This window comes from Conger conger, chromosome 10 (assembly GCF_963514075.1).
Source record: "Conger conger chromosome 10, fConCon1.1, whole genome shotgun sequence".
Classification (NCBI taxonomy): Eukaryota; Metazoa; Chordata; class Actinopteri; order Anguilliformes; family Congridae; genus Conger; species Conger conger.
The window spans coordinates 34,612,900-34,637,020 of NC_083769.1; the positions used below are offsets into that span (position 1 = coordinate 34,612,900).

The 24,121-nt window shown below is 39.7% G+C and overlaps 1 protein-coding gene across 1 annotated transcript in view; it reads right to left on the reverse strand.

Annotated features, from left to right (window-relative positions):
• Positions 1-614: 614 nt before the first annotated feature.
• cacna2d3a (calcium channel, voltage-dependent, alpha 2/delta subunit 3a) overlaps positions 615-24,121 on the reverse strand; it is a 173,901-nt gene continuing 150,394 nt past the window's right edge. The window contains exons 31-37 of the mRNA XM_061257192.1: positions 20,600-20,675; positions 19,704-19,756; positions 19,274-19,329; positions 16,634-16,748; positions 5,270-5,387; positions 4,274-4,351; positions 615-3,908 (exon numbers count right to left, since the gene is read on the reverse strand). Of these exons, the coding sequence (XP_061113176.1) occupies positions 3,816-3,908; positions 4,274-4,351; positions 5,270-5,387; positions 16,634-16,748; positions 19,274-19,329; positions 19,704-19,756; positions 20,600-20,675 (589 nt within the window). The 3' untranslated portion in view covers positions 615-3,815. The remainder of the gene's footprint in view (positions 3,909-4,273; positions 4,352-5,269; positions 5,388-16,633; positions 16,749-19,273; positions 19,330-19,703; positions 19,757-20,599; positions 20,676-24,121) is intronic.

The window sequence follows — 24,121 nt, forward strand, 5'->3', positions numbered from 1 at the left end:
CCAGGCCAAACCAAACCGAAGCTGGCCTGTTGCTGTTTGTATAATGAGGGTTTTATCTCTGTTATTCTTATGTAGCGCGGAGACATTCTGCACAAAGCACTGCGTAGTTCAATGATGGAGTAGAATATTTTTTTAAATCATTTATTTCTTTTCCAAATTTCCCATAATTCTGGAGCCCAAAGGGGCATGTGCCCTGGCCAGGAGCTTGTGTGGCCTGTGTGGTGAATAGCATTTCCATCTTAACATGACCATGGCCTCAAAGAAAAGGATCTTCCAAGTGCTGACGTCTGCTCTGTGGTACATTCGGTTTGTCCAGCCGTGATTGGCCCTGTGACTGATGTGCTTTTGGTGATGAGGTGTGAGACCAGCCTGGCACGGCTGCTCACTGTGTTTCTGAACAGGCCGTGGCCTTAGGCCTCCAGAAACGTCCTGCGGGACTTACTCTTAGGTCCACCACAGCTAACTCGAGCAGACTGGTTGAACAAGAAAAGGACCAATGGAGAAGTCAGATGTTTCTGTGGGGTACATTTATTCAGGTGTGTTCTTCTACATAAAATAAACTGACTCACCACTCCCCTCCCCTCCAATAAAATGAAACACATAACAACAATAAATACAAAAAAGAATTTAAGATTTATTTCTTTTTAACAGTGCATATCAATATTGATCCAAAACAGTCAACAATGGAGTTTACACTAACTCTAACAGACAAACAAACCTTTTTCATCAAAAATCTCTTCTGAATAGATTGATTCTGAAAGGCCTAAGATATCCACATCGACAGAATTCAGTAGTTGTGATTTACCCAACGCAGAAATATCCACCAAATGAAACAGAAAATGCCATTTCTCATGAGGTCTCCAAACACTAAGATGCCAAGAGCCATTTCATAAATCCCTTTTTGTAAACCTGTAGATCGATTAAAAAGGGAATGATCAGCAGTACTGTTTTATTTTAGCACTTTGTTTTCTAGCTTTTACTGTGCACACAGCTTATGTGCTAACCTCCCCAGTGCATTCTTTCCAATTGCTTTTGGTTCTGCTTAATTTACCCTGAAAACAATGCCCTAGCACTGGGATTCAATCCATCTGTGAAGCTATAGGAGTTGCAGTTGCATGCAAAATCTCCCTAGTGCAAGTTTGCTCCACAAAGGAGGCAAGTCAATCACAGACAATGTCAGAGATAAAGAGGAGAGAGGAGGTCTTTCCCTATGCTGAATTCTTTCCTATTCCATCTTGTTTACTCCTACACTTTCCGACAGTAAAAAAAACAAGAATAAAGAAGGAAAAGTTACCACGTCTGGTGTCAGATTGCCTCAAGTGATCTAAAGTGATGTGTTAAAAAAATGAAAAAAGATCTAAGATCCTGTATCAAGCAGGGCCATTATCAATTTGGTCTCTTGGGAGTGGGCACAAACCTGATTGGACCACTATACTATATGTCCATTATAAAGTGACTAATTACGCAACGCAGAAATGGACACGCCCCCCAGTCACAGCTTATAGCAGCCCCTTCCATGGGAGGGGTGGCGTCTGCCCAGGTTGCACAAATCAATTTAGTTTATGGTCACCAGGCTCTTGTATTTACAGGGGTAAAGTCAAAACTACCTCAGAAAGCCAGCCTTCTCTGCTGAGCAGGATTTAGCAAAATGGCACCTTAAGAAACCTCCCAATAGTCTCTCAGTTTATTCAACCCACACCACAGCTTGAATTCACAACAATCTCCAGTACAGATTTAGTCTTGCAAAAGGGAAAATGCAACACTGAAAAGCAAGCACAAGAAAGTGGTTGTGACAGAATAAGCAAATAAATATATATAAAACTGGCAGAAAATGAAAAGCAAATTCACCAGTAATTCCCAGCATGTTTAATAACGCTGTTTAATGTGTTTTTTGTTATTTTCTCTGGTTGTTTTTCTGCATTGCGTTTCTTTTCCTTTTTTTTTGGACAGCCCCTGGTAATAGGAGGTTGATGTTTCTCTGAAGGAATAAAAAAATCTCCTTGCTGTGCACCAATGGGTGGCATGCGTCTGAATACAACGCAGGCTGCAGCCCTGATGGGGTCGCAGATAAGGCCACAGGGGAACGGGAGAGGCAGCCACAAAACAGTCCATTTATCACTGAACCAAGAACCATAATCAAACATGTGTCCTCCATTACGGCTGATGGAAAACAAATATGCCTGCTCAACCATTAATCTGATGTGGGTAAAATAGCCACTGGTATCTCTCTCTGAGCACTGAGAGAGAGGGAGTAGACCACAAAGTAACAATCGGGATACTGTAGCTCAAACAATATTTCAAAATATGCATTGTCAGAGATATAAATGAAGCATTTATTTTATTGAATATTGGGGGGGGGGGGTAATAATAATTTGGCCTCTACCAAAAAATGTCTTCTGGGGCATGTAGATGCAGTACCTGCATGACAACTGCTGAGGCACAAACAAATGAAAAACTGATACTTTTCAAGTGATGCCAAAACTCTCCAATAGGACGGCTCACCAGTTCGTAAACAACTGAATCAATCAGGGTTGGTGTGTAATGTTAGACTGCAGCACCGCAACACAGCTCTCTCTGTGGCATAGAGCCAGTCCAGACAACATGGCAAGTGCACCTTCTTTCCAGGTGCAGGAGCCTCACTCTGGCATTTGTGAAAGATATGTTTATTATAACATTCTTTCACACAATGCCATTTTGTGTTCATTGTATCTTACTAATCCTGGTTCTACAGTATATCCTGGTGTTCATCTAGCCTTATTGTTGTACGCACTATTCCATAAATCTCTCTGGATAATCTACAAACTGAATGAATGTAATTAAATGTACTAAGATGGAATATTAAGTGCAAATAGCAAAGTCCCTATTTTTCCCACTTCTATTAGTGAAATGTTGATGAATTATCATTGATTTTATTGCACATGATCTCATTCACGTTTATTCCATACTAAACAAAAATGCACACGCACACATGCATGCACACACACGCACACGCACACACACACACACACACACACACACAATCCAGTGTCTCTTCAAAGTAAATTTATGTAAGCATTAGACAAGTTCTGATGATAAAAATAGGTTTCATATTCATTTGGCAATTTACAAGCATGACGTTTTTTAAATGAGCTTGAGATAAACTGCAAGAAATGTACTTCCACCCTTAAAACAGAAATCTAATCTATATTTTTAGGGAGTTTCATATTAACTCTGCGAGTTTGCCAATTTCTATACTTTAAGTGTTAATGATCTGCAGATGAAAAATAAATGTATTCAGTTTAAAGTGATTCCTCTCATGCATCCTTTTGGTTTAAATGATGCTCCTTGCTTTGATCATCTTCTTTTTTCATATAAAAGGAACAGCCTGGTCTCCTAGTAACCCAGATTTAGCAGTTATAAAATGAGCTATTGTCTTCAACATAAACCATTCCCTGTTACCCCATTATTTTAAAGATTGTTTTATTTAAAAAGTACACAAACAGGACCAGGTTGTTTCTGTATAAGGCCAAGCTCAAAATAACTACCAGTCATGTCTGCAAACTCAAGTCCCAGTGTCACAGTTTATGGTTACCACTTGCAAACTATAAATAAATAAAACTTTTAAAGATATATATACAGTATGCACACACACATACACACACACACTTATTTTGAAAACAGGAGTGTATTACTCCATTACTCAAACTGGCCACTTAAATTCATGAATGTCCATGAAATGCCAATGTTTTCAACCAAAGTGAAATTCTGCTCTGCCACATCAGTGCTTGAAGTCTGTGGTTTCCTCCATGTTAGTGCCGGGTGCCAGACGGTCCTGGTCACCTGGCGAGCAGGGAGAACAGCACCGGGACCAAGGTTGCTGCCAGCTGGGGGGCCAGGCCGAGAGCTCCACCGCACTCCATGGCATTCTCCTGAGACGGAGACAAGAGTGAGAGGTGTGAATATCCCCTCCTGTGGCTTTTCACTGTGGGAACCAGAACTGACGCAGGAATGTCATTCACTTAAATTCTGAGAACCAGCTCAGTTTTAAATCTTTCTTACATGGCTGTTCTACAGTACGTAGAGGATACCTGAATATGGTCTGGAACACTGGTCAGCACTGTCCTCTGTAGCAGCTACACACAAGTACTGGGTATGACATGGCCTACATACGACAAGACCACTGCTGTGGTCAAAGATATCTATGGTTTCATTCCCATGGCGATAATGATATTGTCCGAGACTGGGTTCAGACAAAGTTGCACCATACACATACACAAGCATACACCCACGGTACCTCAGGGTGGAAAGGATGACAAGAGTCAGGGCGTCTCCGGTCCTTCTGCAGTTTTAAGCGTTCACATTTCAGGGATTCGTTATGTTCAGCTGGAGTTAAAGAGAACTTTTCATGTAAGAAATGACTGGAGTGTCAAAAAATGTCATTCCCAAAATAAATAAAAGAACTGAAGCTATATTTATTGTTCTTCACAAATTCTTGCCTTCTGTAATACCACTTCTGTTATACATCATTTCTTCATTTGAAGGTCTTGTGAATTATACTGTCCAAGCCCAAAAGTCAGTGTTATTTTAAAACCTCAGTTGTTCATGTTAAGACTTATGCATTTCCAAAGGCATTAAGACACTTTTCATCTAAAATGAGAGCAAAAGGGGAACTTCAACAAAGCCTGTCCACAAATTAAACTGATTTTCCCCCTCAAATGTGTAGCAGCACTTCTTGAAAATAATATTTAAGTGACCAAAATTCTGGCACCACAATATTTATGAGGTGAAAAAGAAATGATAGGTTATGCATTTACGTCCTACTTCAAAGAATGTCTTTCTCTGCGATCCTTGGTCTAAGACAAAGAGTTAAACTAAACAAAATGAAGGCCTTGGAAGTGACCACACTGAGTCAATAAAAACGTAATCAAAACCTTCCTTGTCTTTAATGCTGCTTGGCAGCACAGCTATCTGGATAGCTTTATTAATTCCTTATTACTGAAAGTAGGAACTGCTAACAGTTAACTGCCTGATAAACACCGCTGCATGTTGTGGTGGTTTATGGTTCAGATCTTCAACAGTAAGGAGAGAGCTGGCAGAGGCCATGCTGTCACACTGACTCACAGATCTCACAACATACACGGCAAACTGCAAATGAAAGGGCCATCCTCAAATGAAAAACACATCCCGCACGAGCACCATTCAATTCAAGCCAGCAAATTGGACTTTTATCGCAAAGCCTTTTTCAAAAGCACACGGAGTGGAGGGCATACCAAACCTTTGCGCAGAAAAGGATATACATGATCTCTATGGGCTCCATGGTGATGGGCGCTGCAGCCCGGCAGTCACATTTGCTGTCCACCACCACCATGAAAAGGTTGCTGCTTGGGATTTGCTGAATGACGAATGATCTGGAGGAGGAAAAATAAAAAAGTCTAAATTATGTTTTCATTTTCTTTCTTTTCCATCCCTCTCTCCGCTGTTTTTCTTTGCTGGGCTGAGTAAAGGGTCATAGATGGTTAGATTCTTGGGTTAGGCCAAACACACTTCATGTGAATGAACAGAACACACTGTATGTTTAGAATGCAATCAAAAACTGGTTCTAAGGGGCCACACTGTATTACATTACAGTTATATTTAACCTTGCAAATAACTTTCATGCTTGGAAATCTCTTTAAAGGCCATTCACATTCAGGACACAGAGGCAAACAACGCAAGGCAATAAAACATAATGATTGCTTCTAAAAAGTAAAAACCCTCCACATGCCATATATAGATAGTGAAAATATCAGTATTGTTATTTTGCAATAAGAGACATAAGAAATGTAAGAGATTTAAACAACATATAGTTATTGTATCATATGAACATTTTATTTCTCCCAAATGCAGCATTGAGCTCTTTCTCTCACTCTCACTCTCTCTCTCTCACTCACACGCACGCTCACACACACATACACACACACACAGGCAGACAGACACACACACACACATGCAGACACACATACACAGACACACAGGCACACAGACAGACAAACAAACAGACACACACACACACACACACAAGCAGGCACACAGGCACACAGACACAGACACTCACACACAGGCACATAGACACATACACATGCACACAGACAGACAGACAGACAGACAGACACACACACACACACAAGCAGACACACAGGCACACACACACACACACACACACACACACACACACACACAGTGTGACCTGGAAGGAGAACATAATCTCTGTGTGTAGTAACGACAGAACATGTGCCAAGGTGAACACAGCCTCCACGATGTGTTCTGCCTTTCCAGATGTTTCCCTTTTGTTTCATCTCCGATCACCATTTTTATCATATTCACTATAAATGATCCTGAAGACTTTTTTCCTCCTCACCAATGAAGTGTTGCAAAATATAAAGCATTTGAAAAGAGACAAATTGGAACCACACTTAAACTCCCAAATTTATTTCATTTTCTATAGTCCTGGGAGATGAATTTTGATTTGGGGGCCCTGGCACCCCATGTATAAATCTACATGAGGCCAATGCTGGGAAAAAGTCCCTGGGATGATCTTTCCTACAGAATCGCAGATTTATGGATTTCACTGTAAGATGTTTATCATGTGGTAGACAAATTCCTGTGAATCCTTTCGTCTTAAAAATCCCCTGGAACGGAGCTCCACTCAAACAATATGAAGCAGAACCTGCTGGAAGGGAATGACTGGTGAAAAAAGATAAACACATCACAGCAGCTGGGCTGCTGACTGGCCAGAGCTGGGTCTGTCACCAGCACACCGAGGGGGACCAAGCAGAGCTCCAGGAGTCTCTCAGAAAACTCAACCCGTCGTTTCACCGTGAGGATGGATTAAGCTTAGCCCTGGAGGGGTGGCACTTCTTACAGCTTTTTACAATTGAGTTATACCCACGTCTCAATACTGAGTACACTTTTTCAAAACTCTTGACACAGTTTTCTTTACCAACACGCAGCATGGCACAACAGTTCATCTTGCACACAAAATGCACTAATACTCCCAAAAAACTTCATACATGTCTCAAAATCAATTCACCATAACACTGGCAAAAGGTGTCGCCCAATAAGATCACTTTGTCACTCACAACGGAATGACCAAAAAACACTAACAAGAGCTGCCATTAGAAGATTTTTCAACTTGTGATTCCAATACAAAATAAGAACGTTACTGTGTATGCAATGTAATACATTATGTTTTAAAGGAATTAATCAATAATGCAGCAATATTCCTCAATATGCTTTATCTTTGCTATATGTTTGCATATGCAGGAGCACTCGAATTCCAAAATGCCAACAAAAATGGAAACACAAAATAGACAAAATTTCCATTTACCGTATTAGGAAAAAACACACAGATACTGTATATATAAAATATGTACACACTGGAAAATACTGCATGTACATCAATGCTACCACTCTGTGAGGGCATGGGTGCGGTGAAATGCCACATTGTCCAATGTGATAACGAATATTTGCATATTTTAACCTCATGTGCCCCCTTTCCTCACCCTCACAGGCCTTCCATAGAGGTCAGCCAGTAATGAGATGTGGCGTGCCGTACTGTACGGGCCAATCACTGGCATGTGGAGCAGTCAGCAGCCCATGGTAGGATACTGCTGCTCACATTGTTACAGTATGTTGGCTCCCCTCTCACCAGGAACATCCACCACTGCTCTCCAAAGATAAGGTAAGATGTATAGACATCTTGACTGGACATATTGGTACCTCAGTTCCTTTCCACGCTCTGAGTTCCTCTCAAAGGAAAGGATAATCAGCTGCTTCATTGTGACTTGATGTTACCTCAGGAATGGCTGCCAAACTTACATTTAGCTTTTTGTGTGAATGCAATGAAAAATTATCCACAGTGCTGTTGTGCTACCTGTGTTAAGAGTTTTGCGTATTCAGTATTGGGACACGGGTATAACCAATTGTATATATATATATATATATATATATATATATCTCTGAGCAGGAAAGAGATGATATAGAAATGAATGTACAGTATAGCTAAAGAACGTCACAAATAAAGAGAGAGCGCAATGCTGATACTAAAGAGCCAGCACTCACAGTCCCTTGAACCACACCCAAAAAGAGTGCACTGCTACAGGCAGGCTAATCTATACTCATTAACAGAGATCAAACAAGCAAAGATAGTCATTAGCTTAGCAGGTGCCATTAGCTATGGCAATTTACAATGTTATGGTTCAGTCCTGAGATAGTCTGTAGACCTATTTATTAAACTGGATTTTCTACACAAAAAGTGGTACAAAGTGCCATACTTCTAGCTAATGTACTAACAATTACACACATGACAGGCTGTGAAAATGTTGTTTGTCTAAAATGACTAGACAAAGTGTGAAATCAAGGAACTCATGGCAGTCCAGTCAATTTCCAAGACACATACAGCACACCACATGTGCTCTGCAGAGTTTTTTTCACTTGATTATGAATGGTCCAGTCATTAAGGGAAAACAAGCAAAGAAAGAAATTGCACAACAAATAGTTGCCATGTAAACTCTGTGAATAAATACCTGTACTTTGACCTAAGTGCAAACAAAATTATGTAAATAACAATTTAAAGAAAAACATTTGAAATGATTAAATGAAAACAATAAATGCACAATGGAACAAGTGTAAAAGCCCCTAGAAATCAAACCTACGGCGAAGCTTTCGGGGGTGATGTCAGGTATCAGGCTGTTGGAGCCTGATGTCCCTGTATACTGTGTTATGTATGACAGGGCCAGACTGTGGTTTCAGAGTTAATGAGCGTCATTAACTGTGCACACATGAAAACAGCCGCAGTGTGAGGTTTTCCAATTCGATCTTCTTACCCACAAACGTGAGAAGGACTTTCCATCAGGGAGTCTCCAGGCTGATACAGAGCAGCTTCAAATAAATAATGTAAAAGCACACATTCCCAACATTCTTAACTATATGGGTGCTTACTACACTCAGGCAATTGAGTCCGTGCCAGTGGGTTGCATGGTATTAAATATATAATTTAGACTGGTTTACACATAAGCGTCAGCTGAGAGTCACCATGGAGTATTAAAAAAAAGTATTAAAGTTAAAAAGTAAAAAGGTATACCAACATGTCACACAGCTAACTGAACTATCTACAGCAAATAACATAACTGAGCTAATATTCACCACACAAGGGTGTCCAGTGTGTCTGTACCCACAAAGATACAGCCAGTCTTCTGTTTCTATACAGGAAAAAAACAATCAGTGGAAAGTACTTTGGACAGTGGAAATGTCCACAAAATCTGCCCTAGGGGTCCTTAAACCTCATGAATGCACACTGAGAACAATTAGAAATTGTCAAGAAAATAACCATCTAAAGGACTATTACAGCCTTCGATGGTTCCCAGAATATGGAGATACTGCATTATAGCTATTGCTGACACCTCATTTATTTGCCTGCATGCAATAAAGTCTGACAATTGGAGAAACGCAAGCAATAAAAAACAAATGTGGACCAATAACCTATTTCCCTGTTTCCCTATTGCATGTTCCTTTGAAGGGCCGTCTATGTCAGTGACATCAAAATCCATTTCTGAGATATGATATTCTGTCTTTCTGTCAGAACCATAAACACATTTCATGGGCTGTGCTTAAAACATTACTTTGCCTGGGAAATGGTGTACTCAAACAATGCAAACATACTTAATCTCAGTTTCTACCTAACCCTCGTGAAACTGTATCTACAGAAATGCCCATAAATACAGTGCATAAACATGACACCGTTGTATTTTGTGGGTTTTTCTGCACTTCCTGCAATCCTCTAATGCCTCACAGTCACAAAGATGACAGATGACTGCACATACAGAGGGGGGGGGGGTCTGACCAAACTTCCACAACCTTGCAACAGTCCTCCTGAGGAAGTAATAAATAGGAGGGTTTATGTAACGATAGCTAAAGGCCAGCGGCGTACATCACACAGTCGCTTAGCTTTGAGGGCTAACCGAACACGGCTACAACAGCTGGGGGGGGGGGGGTGTGAGCATGTAAATAGATATGAAACAGAAGCGGAGAGTGCAAGTCAGTAAAGGTAGTCCACTCTCATACCTGATTAGGCTTCTCATGAACCCTGAATTACTCTGAACACACAACAAAACCATAACAATACAGTAAATAATCAAATTCTATAAACAATTGTGCATAGAGGGCCTGTTCCAGCCTGTTTCCTCATTTTAGTCGTCATTAATTCTTAATTTTTATTATAAATATTGCAATCTCGATTTTGTCACTTGTACATTCCACTCTGTCCTGTGCAATAATGAACAGAAGAGTCATGTAAAGCCTACCACAAACCTCCACAATCCTGACAGTTTCTCCTAGGGACTAATTTGTTCCAGATTTAAAAGGTTACCCCAGATGAGCTGCAGAACTTAAAGGCACCCAGGGTTGGTCTCTAGATAAACAAATCCCAGAAAAGCTCTATGAGTTTAACTATTAAATACTAGGGATACTAGTTTATATCTATATCTATATCTATATCTATATCTATATATATATATATATATATATATATATATATATATATATATATATATATATATATATATATTCATTAAGCGCAGAAAAGCAATAGTAAAGGGAACATTTTCTTTCAGAATTCTTTTTTTTCCAGAAACTTTTTTTCTGAATACTAACCATCTTCTGCTATTATTGAAGTCTTCATTTTCAAATAAAATAAAGCAACATATTTACTGTAATTTAGACAGATTATTTATTTGTTTGCATTATAATATATATAATATACTATACAGTATTTATTTAACGGGGTGTCAGAATTATAAGTAAAAACAACAGCACAATTTTATGGAATAACTCGGCAGTATATTCAGGAACATGAGCATGAGACCACCAAAATACTTGTTTAAGTTCATTTAAAATGCAAGATGTACTTTTTATATAGTATTGCATAAAAGCACACATTTCAACATAAAATCACAAATGGACGAAAGCTAGACTTCAGCTGGTAATTTAAAGCAGATGCTTAATATGAACCTATATCCTCCCCTATTATAAACTATACAATTTCAAATAGAGACAATACCTCATTTCTCTTTACCTCCTTAATCATATTAATACTTGAAAAAGATTTATTTAAAATCGACACACATTCCTTTCAATTCAAAGATCTGCCTGTTGAATTGAAATTCTTTTTGTAAACAGAAAGAATAGTTTCTCTCTCTAATCAATTTTCTTTATCCAAACAAGATTTACTTAATCTCAACCTCTGCTGAGTAAATGTAATGAGATTACATAGATTTTCTCAAGATTTATTAGCTAGGTTTTAGAGGTCACATAACCACATGTGATCTATTTAAATCCATGATGCCATTTGCTGTAAATGTGCTAATGTGCTTGGGACTTCTGCCATCCTCATCCCAATAGCAGGATCCATGTCCCACACTATTTGCTGTAGTTCTGCCAGAAGGTCTTTTTAGTAGTTTAAATATTACCTCAGCTATAATTTGTGACAGTAGTGTTTTGATTTTCCAATATCATGACACTTTTCTTCTTGGCATCCTTAGCTCCATGATTGCACCTTTAACCTCACACGGATCCACATGGAGGATACTAATATCTCAGCTTGTATTTAGTTTCCACAGCTGGAAGCAATGAGCCTTTATTTGAATGATCCGTAGAACACCCCGAAATTGCCCGACAAAAAACCTTAAATTGTTAATGGGGACCACACTAATTTTCTTATTTCTGAAAGGAAGCTTTTTCAAGAAGCTTGTCTTTACAGAACTACCAAGTCTATATGCAATCGTGGTATATACTATAAATGCTCTAGCCACATTTTTAATCAGATGTTTTCCCAATGATACTAACTTGTGGCTTAAAGTATTAAAAATATGTTTTTTTTCCTTTTTGCACAGTTTAGAAAATATGTTGGTTCAGTGATTTCAAATTATATACCAGCAAGTATACACTCACTGAGAAATTTATTAGGTAGACCTGTACACCCGCATATTAATGCAAATATTTAATCAGCCAATCATGTGGCAGAACCTAAATGCATAAAAGCACACAGATGTGGTCAAGAGGTCCAACTGTTGTTCAGACCAAATGTCAGAATTGGGGAAAAATGTGATCTAAGTGACTTTGACCGTGGAATGATTGCCTGGGGTGGTTTGAGCATCTCAGAAAATGCTGATCTCCTGTGATTTTCACGCGCTTGTGTTAATGAGAGAGTAAAGAGGAGAAGGGCCATACTGGTCAAAGCTGATAGAAGGTGACAGTAACGCAAATAACCACACATTACAACAGTGGTATGCAGAAGAGCATCTCTGAACACACAACGTGTCAAACCTATAGGTGGATAGGCTACAGCAGCAGAAGAACAATACGTTTAAAAAAAACACCGAATACAGTGCTCACTGAGGGTATGTGTCTGGCTCTGTGGAGAATAGTAACTCTCCTACTTGTTTTATGTTCTTGCTAAAACAGAAACATGTCAATATTCCATTTTTGTAAATATTGCAATATTTATTTCCATACGGAAGAACAGTCATGTGTACATACTGCAGTCCCGCTGGCCTCTGTCCCATAGTCCATTTGCCCTTCGATCCCACCCTTAGCCTGACACAGAGATGTGTAAAAAGCCCTAATTCAAGTTCTCCCTGAAATATACAGCCGAGCTGTAGGTCATGGAATCGGTCATGTAGAAAAGCCTGGGTCAGATTGAGCTCTGTGGACTGAGGTTGCTGTACCTGGTTGCTCTCCACCAGAGACAGCAAGACTGACTTACGTTCAGAGCTATCTGAGACAGGGTGGTCTGCTCCCACCCCTGCCTGAGATAGCAGTGAAACCCCAATGAGGGGAAAACCGTTAGTGGTACAAGCAAGACCTGGGGCCTAGAAGAAAGTCACAGCCTGATATTCTACACAAACCTTATCTCATCTGCCCAGAATGTTGCTTTGTTTAGCTAAGCCGGTTCAAAACACTTACAAAGAATCCCGCAGCTTGACTCCTTGTGCCCTATGATACAGCAGGTTTTCTCTGATGGTAAATATACGTCTCTTTCAGGGAGGGGAGCGGGACAACTAACAAGATAAATGCATGCCAAGAGGGTCAAAGTCGTAGTAATTTTGTTGGGTCTGTCAAGAGAATAGGCGAATCAACGGTGAGACGTTCCAGACGGGCGGGATGTCTGGAGCCGAGCTACGAATGGACTGTATTACCCTCTCAACCTGGAGTTTCAAAACTCTGAGCAGCAACAGTTCAATTCAAATATCCTGCATATTTCCCTTAGGATGCGATATGCCTCTCATCATACAAACAGCATTCTCTAACAGCAAACCTACACTATCTGTCCTTTTTTAGCACATCCCAGTGTCTTCTATTTTTACTCCAAACAATTTTTCCACTGGTTCTTGGCTTTTGGAATAGCCATTTATCATCTCAGAGCATTAGTTACAACACAGTAGCTCTACTAGGGTTTCCATCATCATATATGAGTATATTTACTCCTTCCCAGTGTCCTTCAATCCTTGGCACAGTTGCCCTCCAAGTTCCAACCATGTGAATTATTCTGGAGTCCTACTGCTCATTCTTCATAACCTGGGATATGGTACCACCATACAAAATCAAGAGACGCAGCACTCATGAGGATATGGCAACAATCAACAACAAAGGCAAATAACAAGCTGAGATGAAGCGTAATGTGATGTAGCAATGGCTATAGGCTGACTAAGGCACTCCTCAGTGGGCATTCCTTCACAGAAACACACCTCCACTTCATTTCTGGCTCAAACTTTACATTGTCAGCGCAATATAATGTGTGTATTATGTGGGTTGTTTGGTAAATGTAAGCCTCTGTGTATGCTGTAAAGTATTTACTTTACTGTATGTGTATCTGTGTTTTTGGTCCCCCTTGAAATCTAGATGATTCATCTCAAGGGGCTATCCTTCAATACATTTCTATAATATCACGTTTCCCTCATCTTTATCAGTGTAAATCAAAGTGACAGTCCCAAATATGGACATACCACAGCTCTTTGTGCTCACTGAAACCTCAGACATTAGGATTTCTGATGTGAAATGATTTCTAAAATCTAGTCAATGTTGTAATCATGTTTTGCACATTCCTACTTGCCATTTAGCTATTTCTAGGATTAAAGCCAACTTGGGATCTTGGCCCATGAGCGGTATGAACCAGGACATGTTCGTTGGTCTTAGTGCCACTTTGACAAGCTACAGCTTGGCTATATTTTATGTACACCTAATGTACTATTAATTTGGGGTATGCCAGATTCACAGATTTTCATTGAGATATTCACAAATCAATCAAGATACTCTCTGACTGTTGCCTTTATATCAAACATATGCCAAGAGATTAATTTAGCACCTGTGATGCATGAAATGCAAGACTTTGCTTGTCCATCATTGTGTGCGTTCTTAAGAAAGAACTCCACCCTTCCTCCCTTTTCTGAGGAGACGACTGTTCCTCGTTCACTGTTGCGATACGAGCTTCGCTTGTCTAAACACTGCAGCTCAATCAAGCACCCTCGTGTCAACCACCCTGGTCCTGTAACAGATAGCAGCCAGCGGGCGGGAACACCAGGCTGAGGGAGAGACACACATCCATGCCCCGGGGGCATCAGAGGTACCTCCTGCCAAACAGCTGTGGCTCTCCCTGCCTCTTGTTTGGGGATTGAGTAATTCAGGATAATATTTCTGCAAGTGAAACACCCTGACAAGGTGAAGAACTGGAAGTAGGAACTTGCAGACAAAGGTACACTGTGAATGTGCTAACTGCTAACTCCACGTTATTGGCACTTTGCTCTGGGGGCCAAAGCTCAAAAAGAATGATGAAAAAATGAGAACAATGCCAACTTTGTTTGGCATTCCTTAAATATGTCCGCTCTTCAGCCCAGAACATACAGTAACTAACAGGGCTGAGCATGCAGCAGAAGCAGATGGAAAATGTCTGCTAATGTCCTATCTGGGGCAACAATGTGTTCCACGAAACAATGTAAACAAAGCTGAGTTTATATAAGACAACATTTGTATCACTCCAGGATAATTTCAGCAATTAAAAACTGCAATGAGAAAATAATGTTCTTGCTTATCCAGCATTTGTGCTATGGTGAGAGATGACAGCACTGTGCAGGGTCAAAAGGCTCCTTTAATATTCCCCTAACCCTATCCCACTCCCCCAGTCATGCTTAGGGGCTCTGACCAATGTCAAATGTCTGAGCGGCTGAGTGGGGGGGTTCTGAGGGTGGGGCGGGGCTTAAATCCATAACATTTCATCAAGAAAACTTGAGCTATAGTCAGGCTAATCATAAGGATTTTCTTTGCATATATAACACATCTTACTTTTTATGCTGCAGTGGATGTGGAATAATGTGGAATAATTATTGTAAATGGTTAAAGATGTACACTGATCTCCTGGGATTTTCACACACAACAGTCTGTAGAGTTTGCAGAGAATGGTGCGAAAAACAAAAAAATCTAGTGGGCAGCAGTTTTGCAAACAAAAATGTCTTGTTAATGAGAGACGTCAGAGGAGAATGACCAGACTGGTCAAAGCTGACAGATGACTCAAATAACCACACATTACAACAGTGGTATGCAGAAGAGCATCTCTGAACACACAACACATCATAACTCTAAGCGCTGCCACTGTCTTCCCTCATTAACAATGCTCACTGGATGTTTTTTTGGTTTTTCACACTAGTCTCTGCAAACTCTAGAGACTGTTGTGCATGAAAATACCAGGAGCTCAGCAGTTTCTGAAATATTTAAACCACGTTGTCTGGTCAAAGTGAAAGTTCTGACATTTGGTCTGAAAAACAGCTGAACCTCTTGACGATGTCTGCATGCTTTTATGCATTTAGTTGCTGTCACATGATTGGCTGATTAAATACTTGCATTAAAAAGCTGGTGTACAGGTCTACCTAATAAAGTGATCACTGAGTGCACTTTTTTTTCCATGCGGTTTATTTTAAGAGGCTGAACCTCTGATTTGCCTGAGTCACTTCTCAACAGCCTTGAACCCACAGAAAGCTGCAATTAATTTTAATTGATGACTGATGAAAAGATTATTTAAATGCAAAGCAAAGAGAATTTATTACATCATAGATGTGAATATGAACACAGAGATGATGTCATTTAGATAAAAAAAAGATTATCTCAGGTAAAAAATGTATTTTAGATATAGAATTAATGTATTTATTCTGGATATAGCTATAGATATAGCTATATTGCTATTGTACTGCTATATTGTTTTTATTGCTCTCTGGTCTGAATGTATTTTTTGGTTTCTCCGTGTCCAGTGAGAAGCAGGTCCAGCCATGCCTTGAACTCTACCCTCCTTTCTCTAATACAATCCCAAAAGTACCATCTCTGGTGCAAACGTGTGAAATGAAGGTGGATGTGTGTGTGTGTGTGTGTGCTTGTGTGTGTGTATGTGTGTGTGCATGCATGTGTGTTTGTGTGTGTGTGTGCTTGTGTCTGTGTGTTTGTGTGTGTATGTGTGTGTGTGTGTGTGTGTGTGTGTGTGTCTGTGTGTTTGTGCATGTACACACAGAGCCCCAGGCTCTGATTTGCTGAGACATGACAGCTCCTGTAGGTGCAGTTGTACACATGATTTACTCACTTGACACATCCCTCACAGTCGATGTTTCCCATCGTTTCCTTGATGGTGCGCTCAGAGACGAAGGCAGGGTACTCTGTGTCACATGGCACCAGCATGGTTCTGCCACCCCGTTGTGCTTTACAGAACGGATATAAGAGAGAGTTTTTCACACATAAAACACACATTAAATCTATTCAATTTAAAGTAATCAAAACATTTTCAATAGATACTCAATACTTTTAACTACACAATTGTTTCATTTTATTTGTAATTCAGTTCTGGTTAAACAAACTAACAAACTCTCAAGATTGTTTCCCATTAATCAACAAATGTGCGGCTTGCAAGTGTTAAATTCTTAATGTTATTACTTTAAAGCTGCTGCCACCTAGTGCTGATTTACAAGAACTGCATGTCAGTCAATGGCCGTGCTTGCAGTGTTCTTCCATTAACATACTTAACTTACGTATAAATATATATATATATATATATATATATATATATATATATATATATATATATATATATATGTATATATATTTAATCTGTGGGTTTGTTTAAATATAGTATCCCCTCTGGAGAGTCTAATGATGCTTCATACATAATATAAAATAGAGATCTGTATCTTAATCGATCATCCCCACTGGGTTTGGCATCCAACATTTTTATTTCCTTATGGACTCAAATTCAAACCACAGTATCCATGCAAAATAAATATGAAGTCAGTGTTCAATATGTTATGACTATGGTCAGTACAAGTACCTATTATTTTGTTGAGAATGTAATACATTGCGCGGTAATTATTTTACCATAACATTAACAAATAGAGTGTGTGCAGAGTTGTACTTTCCTCCTAAATTCAATGGAGGGGAAGAGGAAATGAACACAGATAATCAGAGAATTTCTGGGGTTTTCACAGTCCACTTTCCATAAAAACACAAGAGAAAAATCTGTGAGTTTTGCCATTTGGATGGCCAAAAAAAACTCCACTTAGCAGAATTTCAATTCAAAAGAAATACGTCGCTCCCATAAGAATGCCCCAAGACGCCACACTTTTTCACGGAAGTCTTAATCACCCAGTGGAGGTGACTCGGTGAAGAAACTGACACTGACACAGGGTAAAATAATCTGTATGCTTTCCCAAAGGGCTCACCCAGTCTCCTGTAACTATTTCTGCTTTGCTCCCCATAAGGGACCCTCCTCATAATGACTTTTCTCTCACCACTGCAGTATTATTAGCTATGTATTTACCGCACATGCCTATTCTACAATATCATATGGCTGAAAATAATCAGTTATATAATTAAAGCTTGTGTCCAATTGGAAACAAAGTAGATTGTATTCAAGATCATATTCAAGACCATAGTACTATCCAAATGTTCATTTGAATAATATCTGCAGACTAATTGGATTTAGTTTGGCAGAGTATTTCTGTATATAATTAAGCAGAACTGAACTGAAATTCCAAAACCCAGGCAAGATAAACAAATTCCAAAAATGATTTTCATACTGAAGCGATTTCAGCAGTTGCTTTCTTATAGACTGGATATTGCCTCCTAACATTACTAATATAATACGCACTTCACAAATAATAGGGTTGCCATTCTGGGACAGCAACAAGTATCTTTCTTTAATAAAATATGTGAGGTCAGTGGAGGTAAGAATGGTGCTTTATGCTTATTTTCTTTATTTTTTAGCAACAGGCGGAAGGAAGGAGATTCCAGAGCAAAGCACACTAATTAAGGAATTAAGTCAATCCAAGGTCACCAAACTAACACCTTTTTCACTGAATATCTTACACACTGCCTCACACAACAAATCACATAAAAATACACCATGTTTGTAACAAATACACAACAGACATCAATGCTATCTATTGCTATCCAGCAATAAACTGACAGAAACAATGTTACCATAAACATGAAAAAATCCCACACGATTCAACAAAACCCAACACCACTGGAAATAAATACAAAAAGGGCAAACATTTAAATGAGCATATTAACATTTTACTTACTAGGCAACCACCACAATAATGTTTCAGTTAATTATCGCATCATTTACATTTTCATAAAAGATTTAATGAGAACATCATTTTCTTCTGACCCTTGACATAGACTCAATGAGCACTTTATTACATAGATCTGTACACCAGCTTGTTAATGCAAATATTTAATCAGCCAATCATGTGGCCGCAACTAAATGCATAAAAGCATGCAGATGTGGTCAAGAGGTTCAGCTGTTTTTCAGACCAAAGGTCAGTGGAGAATGGCCAGACTAGTCAAAGCTGACAGGAAGGTGACAGCAATTCAAATAACCACGCATTCCAACACTGGTATGCAGAAGCGCATCTCTAAACACACAATGCATGAAACTTGGGATAGGCTACAGCACCAGAAGACTTAATAAGTAAAAAAAATAGGTCTAATAAATACCTAATAAAGTGCTCACTGAGTGTATGTGCATGGGTGTGCGTGTTGAATTGCACTGAATAATGAATCATTTGAGATGTCACAGGCTTTGTTAACCCCTCCCTGCGGTGTGGAGAGCAGTGGAAGCCATCTCGCTATTCTGAAGTGCACAGGCAAGATGGGACTCAGTGTGGCTGGGAGGCTGACATTAAAAAACACACCCCATCTCCTGCTTCCCTGTGCCCACACTCACCTTTAGCTGTGAGGTCTGAATACCACCAGCTGTACAGATTGAACTCCACCAGAAATCTGAAAAGACACAGAACAGAACTTGTGCTCAAGTTCTCAGCTATTTACAGTAGCAGAACATTTACATGATCTCAACAGTTGCTTGTATTTACAAGGCAGAGAAGAAAAAACTATTAATTTTCTGCATGATAGAATCAATATTATATTATAGCATTTAGAAAAACAAGGAAGAAAGACCATGACATCAGGCCACCCAGGAGCACTATAACCACACAGAAGATGCATGCTGGGAAACGCTGGACGAGCGGCTGCATGAGGTTACCATTATGGCTCGCAAACATTGAATGAGCACACACTGTAACCTCATCATGTCAGAGAACACATTCTAAACAACAACTAAATAATAATGAAGAAATCACTCAAATTGTCCTTACATGACAAGTTCAGTCATGATCCATTTTACAGCAGCAAAGAAGTAGAAATATGGCTGGAATAAAAAAATGGGGAAAAAGAGAAAGAACATATCAAATTATTTTAAATCATTTTACTCTGATTGGATCTGAGTGATGCGTACACAGTCATAAACCCGTCAGTGACAAGACAGCGTACTGGGTTTCAGGCCATTACGGATGTGGCTTCCCCAATCGCTTTCTGTGGGGGACCACCCTGGAGACGGGAATTGCCCCCCCAATTTCAACAAATAAATCAAATTCATGATATTAACGGGGAAAAGGGAGCTGGAGACGGATATGGCTTCGACATTTAAAGCACTCTTCCTGATCCACTGGACTTCAGTCACAGGCAACATTACAGTCCAACCCACAGAATCACTGCATGTAAAACTACTGCTATAAATCTGTACCAGACACTATTTCTGTTGGCCTCCATTTCAATAAGACTGAATTAAAAGAGGCATGCCTGCTATGACATTTTTCTAAATAAATCTAGAGTAATGTGGACTGTAAATCATGCAGGGCTCTGCTCATGCTGTGTTTTTCCTAAGGAATCATATATTCCTTGGTTATTTTTGGGAATTGTATCACTATTTCAAAGTATACAGAAATGAGGTTCCTTTGGATAAATCTTTACTAATAACATGACAGGTTCCGTATTTTAGTTCAAATACCATATTTTAAGTGTGTGTAATACAGAAATCTTTAATAAACATCATTTTACAAATATATATTTCAGATAGAAAAAACAGACACTGTATATTTAAACAGATTTCCCAGACATTCAAATTAAAGAAATAAAAAAACAGCAAACATTAAAAGTTGAAAAGTAAAAATAAATATTATTTTTACATCTCATTCTCCTTGAGAGTACTCACATCAAGCAAGCTGTGTGCGCTGTCACTGCTTTCAGCGAAGATTTTACAGATGGCTTGATAGTCGTAAAGCGTGACCCTTGGAAGATAGAGAAGGGAAATAGATAATAAATCTGGAGAAAAGGCCCATGTCCACATGCACTAAATGTTGTAAAAGTGCAAAGAATGCAAAATACTTTACAAGCAAATGTTTTCCCCCAAAAAATAGATTGTGGTGGCAGATAATTCCTTTCGTCTTTATTTTAGTCCTTTAAAGTACAACCGGCAACCAAATATCCTGTCATTTTGTAAGCACATCAAAGAACCCCAAACGAGGGAAAAAACCCAAATTGTCTCGTATCAATCTCAAATGTCACATGGTAAAAAAACAAAGTCTGACAAAGTCTACACTGAGAGAGACTGTCACAATGCCCAGACCCCAAGCACAGACAAAATAGTGGTCAGTTGTTCAAAATCCCGGCCCACGTTTCTTATGTACTGTAATACAAATTGCCTTCACTTTGACTCATAAGATCTATGAGTCCACTTTGCCTGATACCTTTGCCTGAACAAATTTTGCTTGTATTTTTGGAGCTGGAATTTTCGGGGAGTGCTTTCTGGGAAAAAAAGCAAGCACGCAAAATTCCACTGGCCCATTTCATTAAGTATGCATGAAATGGATTGTCTGCGATAAAGCAGAATTTTGAATGCTTTGAATATCAAAAAAGGCACCTTTGGCAGGTTATTTTTTCTTCCGAAATCCATTTCACAGTGCCGTTTAAGTTCAGGGCCATAACAAACACTGGAATATCTCTCCAACTGACCCTTAGCACCAGGAGAGGACTGAAAATCAGAGCTGGCGTGGGACCTGCTGTACGTCAGGCCACCCTGTCTCAGAAGAAGGGGTGAAGGCTCTCAGCTTCAAACCTGCGGTGGTATCCCACAACCCAAACCGCCATGCAGAGAACACAGTGTCTATTACACGCCCGAGGTGGTCTTAGGAGAAGGCGTCAGGGGGGATCTCACTTTTTCCATTCGCACAAAGTTCATGGGAATGCAGGAATCAGGTGTGGGCAGATCCCGGTGTGGAAATTGAGGGCTTTGGAAGCTTAGCCCACTCGGTGAAAGTGCAATCTGGAGCGCATTACGGAGGGACGTTAGGCGCAGCCCGACACTGGCGCGATTGCGCACGGTCATTCTGCAGACGGCCAAAGGAAAAGTTCTGACTCCCTATCATTAACACTGACAGAGAAAAGCAAAGTCTTGATTCAATTAAATCTAATCCAACGGAACTGATGACATTAACAGTTCATTTGACTTGAGTAAAATGAAACAGCGAGGCAAGGTCTCTGGCACTCCTCGCTCTTCATTGTGTATCTGAACCTAAGCTTTCTGAAACACGCCATTTTGTCTCACACATCAAAACCCTTCCATATTTGAATTGCTGCCATTTTTGACAATTGGAAGGAAACAGTTTCCTGGTGATACATGTCGATTACATTTCTGTTGAAATCAAATCTGTACGCCCTGTCTAAGTCTGCCTTAGTCATGTTTCAAATTGGCCAAATGCTAACTCTCACACAAACATAAACTGCTTTCATATTATATTTATTAACCTATTTTATGCTATTTCATGTTCACAGTGCTACAAAACTGCACTTGAAATAATTGTCAACATTATTTTCTTGTGCTGAGAAATAAGTTAGCAGAATGCTAGTTTTAAGTGATTACAGTGTATTACAGTGCAGTGATAAATAATTTAGACAGTGACACAATTTTTGTGGCTTTGATTCCGGACTCCAGCGCATAGGATTTGAAATGAAATGATGAATCGTGCGTAGGCTTTAATGTGTGGCTATTTCCATACATATCATACATATCAGGTGATCTGAGAAGTAATGACACTATTCTTTAAAAAAAGCGCTCAATTTTACACAAATCTAAAATAGAACCCTGGTAATTGCCCTGCCATCCTGTACTGAAGCCATCTTCAGTTCCTATTTGTTTCTGGAACATTCTGCCTTCGGTCTTCAGCAGGTGAAACACACGTTTGGATTCAGGGTGCTTGATAGACTTGGACAGCCAAGAACATTCCACGTTTTGACCCTGAAAAACCCCTTGGTTGCTTTAGCAGCATGTTTGGGGTCATTGGCCTGCTGTAAGGTGAAGCACAGTTCAATGAGTTTTGAGGCATTTGGTTGGATCTAAGTACATAAGATGTTTCTGTACACTTCATAATTCATCCTGCTGCTGTCATCAGCAGTCACATCATCAATGTAGATAAGTGAGCCAGTTCCAATGGCAACCATACATGCCCAGGCCATAGCAGTACCTCCACACTGTGATTCACCAATGAGGATCATGCGCAGTTCCTTTCCTTTTTCCACACTTTCTTTTTTCCATCTCTTTAGAACAGGTTAATAATAGTCCCATCTGTCCATAAGACTTTGTTCCAGAAGTTTTTTAATATACTTTTTAGCTGTTGCTGAGCTCACTAGTGTATTCTTGCTTTGTAAGGAACAGTTGATTTTGACAGACCCAATCTTTTGGCTATGCCTCTGATCAATTCATTCATGTTTTTCAGCCTCATGATGGTCTGGAATTGACGCTTATTTGGTCCTCATGTTGAGAGACAGCAACAGATTCCAAATACAAATTACAATGAACTCTAGACCTTTTGTTAACTTTCTTGTGCATGAACTAATGATGGAAAGACACACAGCTGGCCAAGAAACAGCTGAGCAGCCAATTGTCCAATTACCTTTGCTTACCTAAAATGGATGACCCCATATGGATGTAAATACTCTCAAATTAAAGCTGACAGACTGCACTTTAAGCTCATTGTTTTATTTCGAATTCAATTTGCCAAAGTAGAGAGCCAAAACAACAACGATGCCACTGTCCAAATACTTACGCATTGCACTTTGCCTTCTTTGAATGAGCAGTGCCAAAAGTCATTTTCAACAAAGGTTTTAAACTGATTGAACAGCTTGTAATCCAAATGTATCTTACATCTTTGGCATCTTAGTTCATTTATGTTTGCCTGAGGCGTCACATTCTGAGGATGGACTGATAAAATCCAAGTGAAAAAGGAGGGCCACAGCTCTTACCAGAAACCAAGACCCAAATGGTAGGGGTAGCATATGACTGACTCATGGTAAAGCATGTAAGAAGGTGTTGAGCGAATACAAACAACCCCGTTTGCTACATTTCAGCTACTTATTAAGCCCTTGAAGAAAAACAAAACGAGGACAAAATGAAGGGGGGGCTGTGGAAATCCTGCTCCTCCCATAACGCATTCCTCCATTAATCATAGGAAAACATGTCACGGTCCATCGCTGCACTGCACAGACCCAGTCCAGCGCCCAGGCCCGGCCAGATGTGTTTGCTCAAGTCCATCTTATTAACCACTCCCCTTACTCAGGGAAGATTTGAGCTAAGCCCGAAACTGAAAAATCCATTCAGTGCTGGGGTTAGAGGTGACCACAAAATACTGCGACGTCATTCGCCGGCTTAAGGGCTGTCATCACAGGAGGGGCGGCCAGG